Below are 12,237 nucleotides of genomic sequence, written 5' to 3' on the forward strand. Positions count from 1 at the left end.
TGCCCATTGACAGATGAAAGGATAAAGAAAATGTTGTATATACATACAACGGAATATTATTCAGCCTTCCAAAAAAAGGAAATTCTGTCATATGCTACAACATGGATGAACCTTGAGGATATTATGTTAAGTGAAATTAGCCAGTCACAAAAGGGCAAGTACTGCATGATTCCACTTAATATGAGGTAACTAAAGTAATCAAACTCATAGAAACAGAAAGTAGAACGGTGGTTGCCAGGGCCTGAGAGGTGGGGAATGGGGAGTTGCTGTTCAGTGACTATAGAGGTTCAGTCCTGTAAGATGAAAAAGCTCTAGAGACCGGCTGTACAACAATGTGCATATAGCTAACAATACTGCAATGTGCACTTAAAATTTATGAAGAGAGTAAATTGATGTGTGTATTTTATCACAATTATATATATATAATGTGAATGAGTTCTTCACCATTCAGTCAAGGTAGCATTGTGACTCCCCAGGACAGGCAAAGTGTGTTCTTTACTCTTTTTTTGGCTATATTGGGTCTTCTCTACAGTGCGCGGGCTTCTCCTTGCAGTGGCTTCTCTTGCTGCAGAGCACAGGCTCTAGGCACGCGGGCTTCAGTAGTTGTGGCATGTGGGCTCAGTATTTGTAGCTCACAGGCTCTAGAGCGCAGGCCCAGTAGTTGTGGTGCACTGGCTTAGATGCTCCGCGGCATGTGGGATCTTCCCAGACCAGGTCTCGAACCCGGGTCCCCTGCATTGGCAGGCGGATTCTTAACCACTGTGCCACCAGGGAAGTCCCTGTTCTTTACATTTTTAACTAGAGAAGGGTTGCTGTGAAGGAGAGATGGTAAAGAAGACTAGTGTGCTACCTTGACTGCAAGCCCATTCTGAGGCAGGTCACTTTTAGAAGGTTGAGGATCTGTAATGGATTCCAATAAAACTGTCTATGCCTGTGCATCTTTAGAAAAACCTTAAACCTCAGGGGTAAGCTGCCCTGGGTTGAAAACCATTGATCCAGAGCGCACAGGCTGGATTTCCTGCCCCGTTTCTCTTGGGGGCATGTGCTGTCTTTCCATGGCAGGGGAGAAACATAGAAGCTGTCATTGTCCCCTACACCAGGCACAAGTCCCAGCTCTGGCCTTCCACACCCCTCTTTCTTTGCAACCCACTTTCTCATCCCATAAACTTCTCTGTGTATTAGAACAATCTGTACATGAGAATTCAGTATCTCTGTGCTATTCATGACTCAAGACTGAGGTTGCAGCGCCTCTCTCATGGAATTTCAGTGAGGACAAAATGGGATACACTGTGTGCCCAGAAGTTGAATGTGAGTTGAGCTTGGTCTATGAGGGCCCAGAGGTGATGACACGTGTGGCCTTTGGCCCTTCATGGAGGAGGGAAGTAGCTGCTGACCCAGGGCGGACAGCACCAGCTGGGATCCCAGAGTTCTACTTTTTTGCTCTGCCCTCTCCGCAAGATTCCCCCTTGCCACCCCCTTGCACCGGGGCCCATGGCAAAGATCACCAAGGCATGAGGAAGTTCCAAGGAGTGGAAAGGTTTTAATGAACATTACAAAGGGACTTGGTGAGGGGGACACAAACTCCAAATCCAGCCTTTGTTGCCCATTTCAGTGGCTCAGGAGGGAGGGGGCTCAACCCTGTTCCCAGACCCAGAGGCAGCTGGAGGGCAATCCCTGGAAGTCTCCTCTACCCAGCAGAGGGGCTGAGGGAAAGGGGAGAGAGGAGTCTCTACTGGTGTTGCCAGGAACAGGGAGACCTGAAGCAGCAAGCTGACCTCTAAGGTCAGGAGAGACCCGGAATCAGGCAGGAACATCAGAGGTCAGAAGGGTAGATAACAGGTGGGGAAACTCTTGGGTCCCCATACAGCATTGTCACAGAGGGGCCCCAGGGTCTGCTGGCTCCGGGGACTGAGACCCTCAAGGAGACACCCCCAGACTGAGACACTCACAAAGGGGCCCTGACGTCCCCCCTTGCCCTGTTCAGCAATTGTCAGGAGAAGGTCTAGAGGAAGAAGAGAGGACAGGGGTCTGGGTGGGCAGAGGAGGGAGCCTAGGAAGAGCATGGGGGAGGGGACGGTGGGAGGGTCCTCTAGCTGCTGCTCTGCTGCTCCTGCTGGCGGATAAGGTTGGCGATGGGACTAGTGATGCCGCCTATCAAGATCCAGTACTCGTCGAAGCTGATGCGCCCGTCGTGGTTGGCGTCCAGGTTCTGGATGAGCTTATCAGCAGCCCTTCGGTTCCCGGTGTCCTGGCGAGGAACTGAGGGTCAGCAATACTGAGGTGGCAGCTCTACAGAGGCCCCAGCAAGGACCCTAGGCAGAGTCCAGGGTCTGGCCTGGGCTGCTGCTGCCCTTGGAAGATGGGAACAGAGCCCTCACTGGCTCAGGCCTGGGCACTCTGAGGACAGAGGGCTGGGCGGGGTGGAGATCCCTGGTTTTGGGGGGATAACTCTGAAAGGACAGAAGCGGCGGTGGGGAAGGAAACCCAGAGAGGGCAAGAGCTTCAGGAGCTGGGTGGGGTAGGGGCGCGGAGAGGCCAGGCCCTTGGGTGGGGGGACCTCACCGTCAGCATATGATTGAGCTCCTTCTGAAGCATCTTCCGGAAGCTGCTTTTGCTGATCTTGTCCTTGGCCAGGCTGTGCTTGGACACGTATTTGTAGAAGTTTTCCACCAGGACGACCACCGCCTTCTCCAGCTCCGTGTAGGAGTCCGCCATCTCACCGCCTCACACCTCACAGGGCCTGGGTGCCAGGATGAGGGGAGGTGAGGAGACGCCACAGGCCACACCTGCTCCTTCGCCTCTCTGCCCCTGTCCACCTGCTGGGCCCACCCCCGGGCCTCTGGCCCCCCAGGCTGGCTGGTCCTCAGGAGGAAGTAAGCAGGGAAAGGGGAACCCAGGGTGGGCCTGGAATGAGAACTATGTGTCTCCTCTCATCCAGGTGCTCTCCAGCTCAACAGCCTCAACAGGTTTTCCAGGCGCTTCCCCAGCCCCAGGCACTGAGCTTGTCAGAGCCCCAGAGAGAACAAGAGGCTCCTGGGAAGAGGATGAGAGCCAGTGCCCATCCTTCCGCCTTCTCCATACCTGGCCCACCCAGAGGCCCTGGCCCGGGGACAAGCACAGCTAGAAACTGCTAGGATGGGCCACGTCCCCCACCCCCAGGGCTGGCCGAGACCCCTGCCCCAGGCAACAAAGCAGGATGCGAGGACCTAGGCTCTCCTCAGTCCTTTCCGCCAGGCTCCAGGACAGTGCGTCGCGGGTCTCAGGCCATGGCTGCCCTTCTCTGATAAAGGACGATGTCCCGATCCATCAAGTGAGGCTTTGTGCAGGCCCCCAGCCAGCCCCGGCTAGCCTAACCTCCCTCATACCCACCCCGAAATATACAGCAGGATACAAGGGCCCCTCCCCACCCCATTACCTAAGGAGGAGCCCGGAGGTTCAGCCCCAGCTGGAGACAGCTGGAGATGGAACCTCCACAGCCAGCCAGAGGCTACACACAACAGCCCCTCGCTCCAGGACAAAAGGCACTCACACTGCAAGCGGATACAGCCTACTGAATAACAGGATATGAGGGCAACAGGCGGATCTGTGATCTGTGAGTCGCCGCCCATGCCCAGAGCCCCCCCAAGTGAACCCTGGCAAATAAGCCTCCCTTCCCGCCCCCAAGCCCAGGAATGAGTTGCAGCTGCCTTGCCCACTGGGTCTTGGCAAGGGAAGGTGGACACCGCCACCAGGGCATCCCATGGTTCGATAATGGAAGGGAAGTCTGCTTCTCCGAGCCCCACCGCAGCCCCTGCCCCTGCCACCTGCTTTCTAATCCTCCTCTTGGCCATCCATCCCTCCTCCTGTGCCCATTGCCCTGCCCTCTCCACCTAGCTGAAGCCTGCCCAAACCGCACCTCCAGGGAAGACTGCCCTGCCCTCTGGTCCTCCTCCCCTGACTCCCACAGACTCTCAGCCAGCCTTGGCTGGGCCCACTAGCTGCTGTGACTGCAGTCTCTTCCTGGATCATCTCTCCCCAGACACCAGAACTTCCTTGAAGCAAGGATAGTGTTTCTTATATGCAGCCATTGTGTTAGGACTGGGAGACTTTGGGACCAAGTGAGTCCCAAAAATCCTGGATATACAACCTCCCTGCTTTTAATCTCTGCATCTCCTCTCGCCCACGTGGCCTGGCCCAATGCTTTGCTCAAGGTAGATGCTCTATAAATATTCCACCTCCTGCCAGCCCTGATACCAGGTATCCAAGGCCCCTGACCACTCTTCGAAGATTTTTCTTTCACTAAACTTCTTCTGGAGGAAGGGTGAGACCCAGAAGGACTAAGCCAGGATGGAGGAAGGAAGGAGAGTTGAGAGGGAGAGGGGTCAGTTTAGGGCAACTCTAACCAGGAATCCTACCCTTCTCTCCCCTGCCTCGTCCACCTGACCGCTCTGGTCTGTGGCCGAAAGAATGAAGTATGGAACCAGGACTGTAGGAAACCATTTTTTTTTTCCAGTACTCTTTATTTATTGTGTGTAATTGTGTGGTTCAATGTTTATACCTTTGTAAGACTTTCATACAAATGCTCTAACATTCACAAATGAGGACAAAAATGTTTCAATCCATGAACTGTCTGCCCTGCTGCCCTTGGGTGGGCAGTTGCCCAGGCCTACGACCAGTATTCCTGGGGATTCCGAAAGCTGCACCCATGTCAGCAAGGACTGTGTCATGCCCTACTCCCAACCAGCCTTGGGAGTGGGGAGAAAGATCAGAGAATCCCCCACTTTCACCATCCCAGACCTTGTTCCCCAAGTGAGGAATCCTGTGGGAAATAGTCAGGGAGAGGAAAGGATAAGAAATGGGTTTGGGGGGCAGTGTGTCTCTGTCCCTCTCGCCACTGGCCGAGCACTCCCCTCCCACCACCTGCCATCTTGGAGCCCAGTCCTGCCCTTCCTTGATACCATGCCTCAGCCTCTACCTGGCAAGACACAGGTGAGCTCCCAGGAGACATCTCAGCACCTGCTGTCAGGTACACAGTCACCCCAGAGAGCTGCGCTTCAGCTCCCAGCCCTCCCAATAGTCCCCACCCCACCTTCTTCTGGTCAGTTGGACAATGCTGGAGTTAACAATTTGGACAAATGCTTTTCTGAAGCTTCTTCTGAAGGAAAAGAAGAGTCAGGTGTCATTACCCTCTTTCTCCCTCCCTTCCCTGGGGGTCAGGAGACAGGCTCTGCCACCACACCCATGCCAAGGTCACCTGCCCCTCCTGCCTGCCCAGTCCTCCCACCAAACCAGGCCAGAGGGTCCCCAGGCATGTGGTTGCAGGGAGGGGAGGTGGTGGGCCATCCCTTCAGCCCCTCCCTGGGAAGGGCGGGGCAGGAGGTAACTCCTGCATTGACTTTGCCACAGGTTGATCCTGGCCTGAGGGGGAGGGGGGAGGTGGACAGTACACTGGAGCCTTCCAAAACAGTGAGAATGGAGGGACTCATCCTCCAAAGGACCCTCTCACCTGGGCCCCCAACCCTCCTGCAATGTCCACTGTCTCCACCTTGGCTGATTCATCACTGAGCAACCAAGGGGCCCCCACCCTGCCCACCTCAGCCCAGCTTGCTGACTTCTCCAAAAGCCCAAATTGCCCTGACACCATGCTTCTGGGTCTCAGCCACTCCAGCCTCACCCTCCCACCCCCAGGTGCTGGGCCCCACCCCTCCAAGTGCCTCCTCTTCACCCTCCATCTCTTCAACTCCCCAGTCCCTTTCCGTGTGGAGCCCTGAACATCCACCACACCCTCTAAAACTCACCTCCTCTTTCCACCTCCACACACACTTCTTGAGTCTTAAATTGTTCCCAAGTGTTGGGATATGTCCCTGGACTCCTATCCCTCCTAGTCACCTCTCCTCTAGAGCCTAGGCCACTCTCAAGCCTCAATTTGGCATTCTCTGCATTCCTTTCATCTACCTTGAATTTGTTCACTCATTTATCCACCATTCACTTGCTTACTCTCTCCTTCATTTCCTACTTAATTCACTCATTTGCCCCAGCTGCCTGCAATACACAGGGAAGGCTGCAATCTACACTGGGCTGGTAATGCTTTACTCAATTTGCAAGGTTGTTTCAAATTAACCTCTCCAGCCTCTCCAGCTCCGTTCTCTGTTCCCTCTTCTCCTGCTCTTTTCCCAGTTCCAGAGGCTACTATCTCACACAAGTGTCCCTGCCTACCCCCCAGCCCCACCCTCACAGAACTCACTGCATCTAATCCACACAAATGTACACAATCACAATGAGCAAGGAATTCTGCCATTTCTGATCCCCTCTGCTTGGGTGACCCATCGACCTTCCAAACTCTTCTGCTTTCAGAATTACGTAGCTGGAGGAAGAAGACTGTTCCTCAGAAATTTCTTTCCACACAAGTGAAGTTGGAGGAGTTTGGTGTGGACACACACACACACACACACACACAGAAATTTCTTTCCACACAAGTGAAGTTGGAGGAGTTTGGTGTGGACACACACACACACACACACACACACACAAACACACACACACACCCCCTCTGCCCCTGGCCTCACCAACACCCAGAGAGCTCTTTTCTAGTCGACGGGGAAAGTCTGAGCTCCTGCTCCCCGGCACTCCAGGGCTCTGTCGTGGGTCTCCAAGCACACCAGCCCTCATTCCCTCCGACCTGGGCCAGGCAGGGCAAATGCTCTACAGGGCAGGGGACTCCACCAAGCAAAGCAAGTCAAGTCAGAACCTGCCTGGGTCTTGAGGTAGAGGAGAAGCTGCCCAGTTTCTGGGCCCCTCTCCTGGAGTTCAGGCTCCAGGGGGGCCTCACCCAGGTTCCTCCTGGGCCCCATCGCCCCTCCCAAGAAACAGCTCCCAGAGCACTTGGGGCCAGTGTCCGGCACCTGCCTGAGTCGAGAGAAGCAACCCAGGCCCCTGCCTCCCCTCCTCGGGCTGCTCTCAGGCTCCCTGGGCCCTCCCTGGCTTCTCCCGGACCCCATCACCTCTCCCAGACACAGCGCCCAGCGAGGCCTGTGTCCAGGGTCTGGCTACTCCCCAACCTCCACCAAACACATCTGCCCTTTTTCTGTTGGGGAAAATCGGAGCAGCTGAGAGCAAAGCTTCTGAACACTCTGCCCGGTGGCCCAGCCCTGGGAGAGGAACCCGGTCAGCTGCTGGGCTGGGGAGGGGGGTCTTTCCACCCCATCCACTCATCTGAAGGCCTCTCCAACCCCCAAGCCCACCGGAACGCCCCATTCCCGTACTGGCCTTTTGGGAAAGTTAACAATTGACGAAACCTTCCTGCTCAGTCTCTGCAGGCCCCCCTCCTCAGGCCCCCTTCACTGCCCCTTGTCCGGGCCTCCCAAGCCTGCAGGGCCCCTCCGGCAGCCCCAGACCTCCCAGGACGGGCCTGGGGTGCTCACCTACCTTCTTGGTCCACCTCCTCTCCTGCGGGGCTCTGGGACCTGGGCTCTGGCACTGCCAAGTAGCTACGAGCTCAGCCAGCCAGGACTCCTCCCCGCTGCACTCCCAGAATCTGTCCCACTCCCTCCCGGCCCTGCCTGGCGCAGCTGGCTCAGTGGGGAGGTAAGGTCTGAGCTCCCTCTTGACTTGGCCCTGGGGTTGGGCCCATGTTAAAGGGATACACACCTTTTTTAACACCCTTCTGCCCCCACCCCAGAGGGAGTGGTGCAAGCTGGCGCTCCCCCAACCCCACCCTCCTAACCCTGCAGGGCCTGAACAGAATTTACAACTTTGAGAAAGGAAGGGAAAGACTGTCACCTGCCCTTCTCACCTGGGTCACTGGGAGCCCCGTTTCAGGGACCCCTAACAGACAAGTTCAGTTAGTATTCCAGGCCAGCCTGGCTGGCCGCTTAAATCTCCTTGCTGTTGGGATTTCCGTGGGCTACAGTTAAAAGGGCCCAGAGTGTGGTTCCTTGCCTTCCACCTCCAGTGCACCCGTCCCTAGGACCTCTGTGTGCAGCAGAGGATTCCTCTGGAAACACCCCTCCACCCCTTCTCCAAGATACCCAAGGAAATTGGCCAGTTTGATGTCCCAGAGGCAACAGCTGACGCCAGAAGTGACCCATCACCCCCACTCCAGTGACTTCTGCTCACTGGCCTCTCACTCTGTGTCAGGCTCTCTGCTAAGTACTTTACATCTTGTGTCCCATCCCCATTTTACAGATGAGGAAACTGATACTCTGAGAATACGCCCCAAGTTCCAAAGATAGTACGTGGCAGAGCTGGGATTCAAACCCAGGTTGGTCAGCCTGTTTCTCGGCCTCACATTTCCCCTGCTACCAGTCAGCCAGGCTCACCTGGGTTCATATTCTTCTCCCCACATGTGCACACACGCCCTCCTCTCCCGTCAGAGGGCCAGGTCACTGGCAAAGTACAGCCTGTCCCTCAGAGAGAACCAGGTCTCCCACCTTTTAGGCCTTTTGCCATCCTCAACCCAAATCCACGGGGGAAAGTGAGGCCCCTATTTGCCTCCACTGCCGACCACTGCAGTCCCACAGGTACCGTGCCACCCAATGACTCTGCCATTCACCCCAACACCTCCTCACCCACGGACACTTGGGGTGGGGATGGAGTTCAGTCAAGACAACGTCTTTCATTTTTTCCATCTTCTTTATTAATCAAATGATACAAAACAACCATCATTCTGTAAATGCCCAAGCACCCAGCTGGTCCTCTCACTCCCAAAACTCACCCTCCTCAGCCTCTCCCCCAACCTGCTCTGTCTCTTCCCCTGCCCTAAGCCAGGGAGACAGGGTCCTGAGAGGAGGCTGGGGCAGAGCTGGGGGCAGGGAGGGACAGCACTGGACAGACGGTTGGGGTTGGGGAAGAGATTAGGAGGGGTAGGTTCGTAGAGGCCCTTTTTAGTACCGAATATCCATTCCTCCTTCCACCCCCTTCAAATCAGTTCCCATAGCTCAGCTCCTCTCTGCCCTTCTACCACTACTAAATGACTTGGCCCTTACAGCATCCTCAACCCTCCAGCAGCCCTCCAATACATCCCTGGCCCCAGCCACCCCCTGAGCCTCCCCCAGGTGGGGACCCCTGGACCCATTAGCCCCACAGAGCTCCCAGGGATGAAGTACAGAGGTCCCAGGAAGGGCCATAATGAACCTGAACGTTGCAGAGGTGAGACAGGTGGGGCTGGGGAATAGTGCGGGGGTGGTGGAGAGAGGAGTTTTATTTCCAGGCCCCCCAGGCTCTGGAGGCCCCCTTTCCCCAATATCCCCCCGCCGCCGAATTCCAGGGGAAGGTTTTCAACTCCCCCGGACAGGGCTCTCCAGCTTCACACTCTTGGCTGCTTCTCCAATCAGCTCCCAGAAAGTCCCGAACTCCAGTTTAGAGTCTTTACAGCTGCCCAAGTTGGCAATTTTCTCTTCCAGCCCACAGTTGTTCTGAAAGGAGGGAAGACACCACAGCTCAGCCAGGCAGCACTTTCCAATCTTCCCACTCCGCCCTACCCAGGGGCAGAAAGCAGGTCCTGAGCCTACCTGGCGCTGACAAGGGGAAGGGCTGGGGTTTGCCAGTGCCAGGGGCCTTGGCAGTGTGGGTGGGGTCTTGGAGTACTTGCTTGGGAAGTCAGGGTACTGTCTGGGGCGGGGTCCACTCCCTCAGTACCGGCATGAGGTGGGGCAGCTGCTGGGTGACCAGGTCCCGTAGCTCGGAGGGGGTCAGCGTCTCCTTCCCACCCTCCACCGAATACTGGTGGAAGTTCTTGATCAGGGTCTCGATGGCCCTCTCCACGTCACTGAATTCCTGGGCACCCTGAGGGCAAGGGACATGGCCCATGTTGCAGAGGTCCCACCCATCCTATGACACCCTGTTTCCCCAGGAGCCCGGCCGAGCCAACAGGGCAGAAGACAGCTGGCAGGAACGTGGGCCCTCGCCCGCTCCAAAGCCCAGCATCCAGCCCCTTTGCCCCCACTGTCCTCTGCCCTGAGCCATGTGTTGGGCAAGGCTTCCTCCCCACCTCCCCCCAGCCTCCAGGCAGGGCAGGTCCCAGCATGAGACCCAGGCATCCTCTTCCAGGGAGGGCTCATCTACATCACCCTATGTAGGCACCAGAGAGGGTTCAGGTCTCACAGGCAGGGTCTGGAGTGCAGAGCAAGGCCAAGGTGAGGGGGCAGAAGTCAGTGAGGGACACAGACGCTCAGGGTGAAGGAGGGGAGAGTGGGAACAGAAAGGCCAGGAATGAATGGGCCCACCTGCACGTTGGCTGACCCACACTGTCCCATGGTGCTTGGTCCTTTGGTGAGAGTGTTGTCGTCCTACAGCCGGCCCCAGAGGAGCTGATGTCTCATGATCTGCTCAGAGGAGGGGGGAGGCTGAGCTAAGGACAGAACTCAGCATTTCTTTCTCAACTATCCCCTTTGGCTGCACCCCAGATATTCTGTGCCTCACCCAGGGGGTCAGAGCCAACTCCACACAAGCCCCGTCCCTGCCCAGGCTCCCGGAGCTAAGGTCACAGCCCCCAAGCCAACCTATTTAGAGGGAATCCCTTGAGCCTCACCTTAGCCTCCTTCCTCCCATCCCTTCCAACCCCCCACCCCTGTTCCATACACACACACACACATACACACCAGCCTCCAGGGCCTGGTCCCCCAGACCCTCCCCTGGCAGACTAGGGTAGGATAGGTTAAGCATGCCCTCTGGACCGGGGACAGCCCATTTTGGGTGAAAAGCCCTGGGACTCCTTACCTGCTGGCAGCCGCTGAGACAGGACTGGAAGAGCCAGTGCACCTGAGCTCAGCTCTTATACCTGGGGGAAGGGAGGGGAGGCAGGGGGCTGGGCCTCATCCCGAAGCCAGCCCTGCTCCTGCAGCCGCCTGGGCTGTGAGCCAGCCCAGCAGGGGCCCCACCTCCATTGGCCGCAGCTCCGAGAGCCCGCCCCGCACCCGGGCCACGAGGAGGGAACCATGGAGAGCTGGGTCTGGGATGCCCCTGGCCCCAGACCAGCAGGCAGAGTCCAGGGAAGATAGGGAGGGGAAGCTGGGGGTGGGGGGTGGGGCGGGGGTGGGGGAGGACTTGGAAACGCTGTGGCGTGGAGCCTGGGAGGAAAGGCCTGGAGGAAATGTAGGACAGGAAAGGGTTCTGAGGGGGCTCTGAGTCAGTCACCAGGAAAGAAGGAGAAGCAGAGGCTGGTCAAGGCGGGTTCTGTGGCCTTGAAGGAATGAGGGACACGTGGGTTGAAGTACTTTAATGTGTCACACACACACATTCCTCCCCTCAAGACCGATTTAGATAGTGACACTCAAGCCTGCCCAGCCTTGCCGAGTCCTAATGGCAGAAATTTGGGTCTGGAGGAAGGAGCCAGAGAAGGGTAGCCTGGTGAAGGGGGCAGACTGAGTGTTGTCCTGATGTCCTTTCAGCTCCCCGCAGCCAGCATGCACGTATGGGAGGCCCAGATGGGTTATCTGTCAGCTAACAACCTCTCCAAACTGGTTGGGCTACCTGCTCCTCCCTCCCTCAGAATCCCATGCCTTCCCTAACCCAGAGACTCCACAGCAAACCGCCCTCCCCGCCCCGCCCAATCCAGCACCTGGGATAACATCCCAGGGATCCTGGACTGTAGGTCTGGGGGGAACTCAGCCCAACCCTAGTGGCCTTCCCCACCTGAGGGTAGTGAAAGGGAGAAGGCAGGGGAGTCTGTGTGGGTCAGGAAAGAAGGGGGCAGTGCTGAGAGCCAGAGTTCCTGGACTCCTTTCCTAAACTCTGAGATCAAAGCATACCTCCCAGTGCCCCTCCGCGGGTCTCCTTCTAGGCCTCCTATGTACTTTTGGCCTCCACTGGGGTGTCTGTAAGTGTCTCAATCTGGGGACCCCTCTGAGGCTATCTCGATTTCAGGGTTTCTCCAAGATGGAGGTCTCTAATGTCTCAGTCTGGGGGTCCCTCTGGAATGTCTCAGTCTCTCACTGTGAGGGAGCCCCTCTGGAATGTCTCAAATGGACCCTCAGAGTCCCAGCCTGGCAGTCCCTCTGAGGTCTCTCAGTCCAGGGGCCCTTAGATGGAAGGTCTCAATCTAGGACCCTTTCATGGTGTGTGATGGGGAGATTGTCTCAGCCTAAATGTTCCTCTGGACTCATAGCTGCCTCAAATGATGGACACCTGACAGTAAGGCAGTGACAGTCCTTGGAAGGCAGTGCCTGCTGGGCTGCCCCACCCCTGCTCCCTCTGGTGGCAGACAGTTCAAACCACATGCCCCTCTAGCCAAGAAGGATGGGGAGAGCAGCACTTGGGGGC

General features: G+C 56.7%; 2 protein-coding genes across 5 annotated transcripts; both read right to left on the reverse strand.

Moving 5' to 3' along the window:
* Window positions 1-1,516: 1,516 nt before the first annotated feature.
* Window positions 1,517-7,596, reverse strand: S100A16 (S100 calcium binding protein A16). 4 transcript variants are annotated; one of them, XM_067727831.1, is made up of 3 exons: window positions 7,401-7,581; window positions 2,563-2,740; window positions 1,517-2,248 (listed from the first exon to the last, which is right to left on the reverse strand). In XM_067727831.1, exons 2-3 carry the CDS (start codon window positions 2,713-2,715, stop codon window positions 2,090-2,092), a joined length of 312 nt encoding a protein of 103 aa, XP_067583932.1. In that variant the 5' UTR covers window positions 2,716-2,740; window positions 7,401-7,581; the 3' UTR covers window positions 1,517-2,089. The 4 variants fall into 4 exon arrangements, with proteins under 4 accessions (XP_067583932.1, XP_067583930.1, XP_067583931.1 ...); XM_067727829.1 differs by having other exon boundaries at window positions 7,405-7,576; XM_067727830.1 differs by lacking the exon at window positions 7,401-7,581 and adding an exon at window positions 3,416-3,564.
* A 995-nt stretch (window positions 7,597-8,591) lies between these two features.
* On the reverse strand, window positions 8,592-10,847 carry S100A14 (S100 calcium binding protein A14). The gene is made up of 4 exons (XM_067727842.1): window positions 10,696-10,847; window positions 10,203-10,301; window positions 9,616-9,762; window positions 8,592-9,392 (listed from the first exon to the last, which is right to left on the reverse strand). The coding sequence occupies exons 2-4, from the start codon at window positions 10,230-10,232 to the stop codon at window positions 9,255-9,257; spliced, it is 315 nt and encodes a 104-aa protein (XP_067583943.1). The 5' UTR covers window positions 10,233-10,301; window positions 10,696-10,847; the 3' UTR covers window positions 8,592-9,254.
* Between the last annotated feature and the right edge of the window lie 1,390 nt (window positions 10,848-12,237).

The sequence above is a fragment of the Pseudorca crassidens genome, chromosome 2 (assembly GCF_039906515.1).
Source record: "Pseudorca crassidens isolate mPseCra1 chromosome 2, mPseCra1.hap1, whole genome shotgun sequence".
NCBI classification, from domain to species: Eukaryota; Metazoa; Chordata; class Mammalia; order Artiodactyla; family Delphinidae; genus Pseudorca; species Pseudorca crassidens.

Bases quoted from the DNA above. Each gene is read 5' to 3' on its own strand.
- S100A16 (XM_067727831.1), bottom strand. From the start codon at position 2,715: ATGGCGGACTCCTACACGGAGCTGGAGAAGGCGGTGGTCGTCCTGGTG. The intron at 2,249-2,562 runs GTGAGGTCCCCC...GTTCCTCGCCAG, and splicing joins AGCTCAATCATATGCTGACG to GACACCGGGAACCGAAGGGC.
- S100A14 (XM_067727842.1), bottom strand. From the start codon at position 10,232: ATGGGACAGTGTGGGTCAGCCAACGTGCAG. The intron at 9,763-10,202 runs GTGGGCCCATTC...CCTTGCCCTCAG, and splicing joins GTGGGTCAGCCAACGTGCAG to GGTGCCCAGGAATTCAGTGA. The intron at 9,393-9,615 runs GTACTGAGGGAG...CCCTCCTTTCAG, and splicing joins AGCTGCCCCACCTCATGCCG to AACAACTGTGGGCTGGAAGA.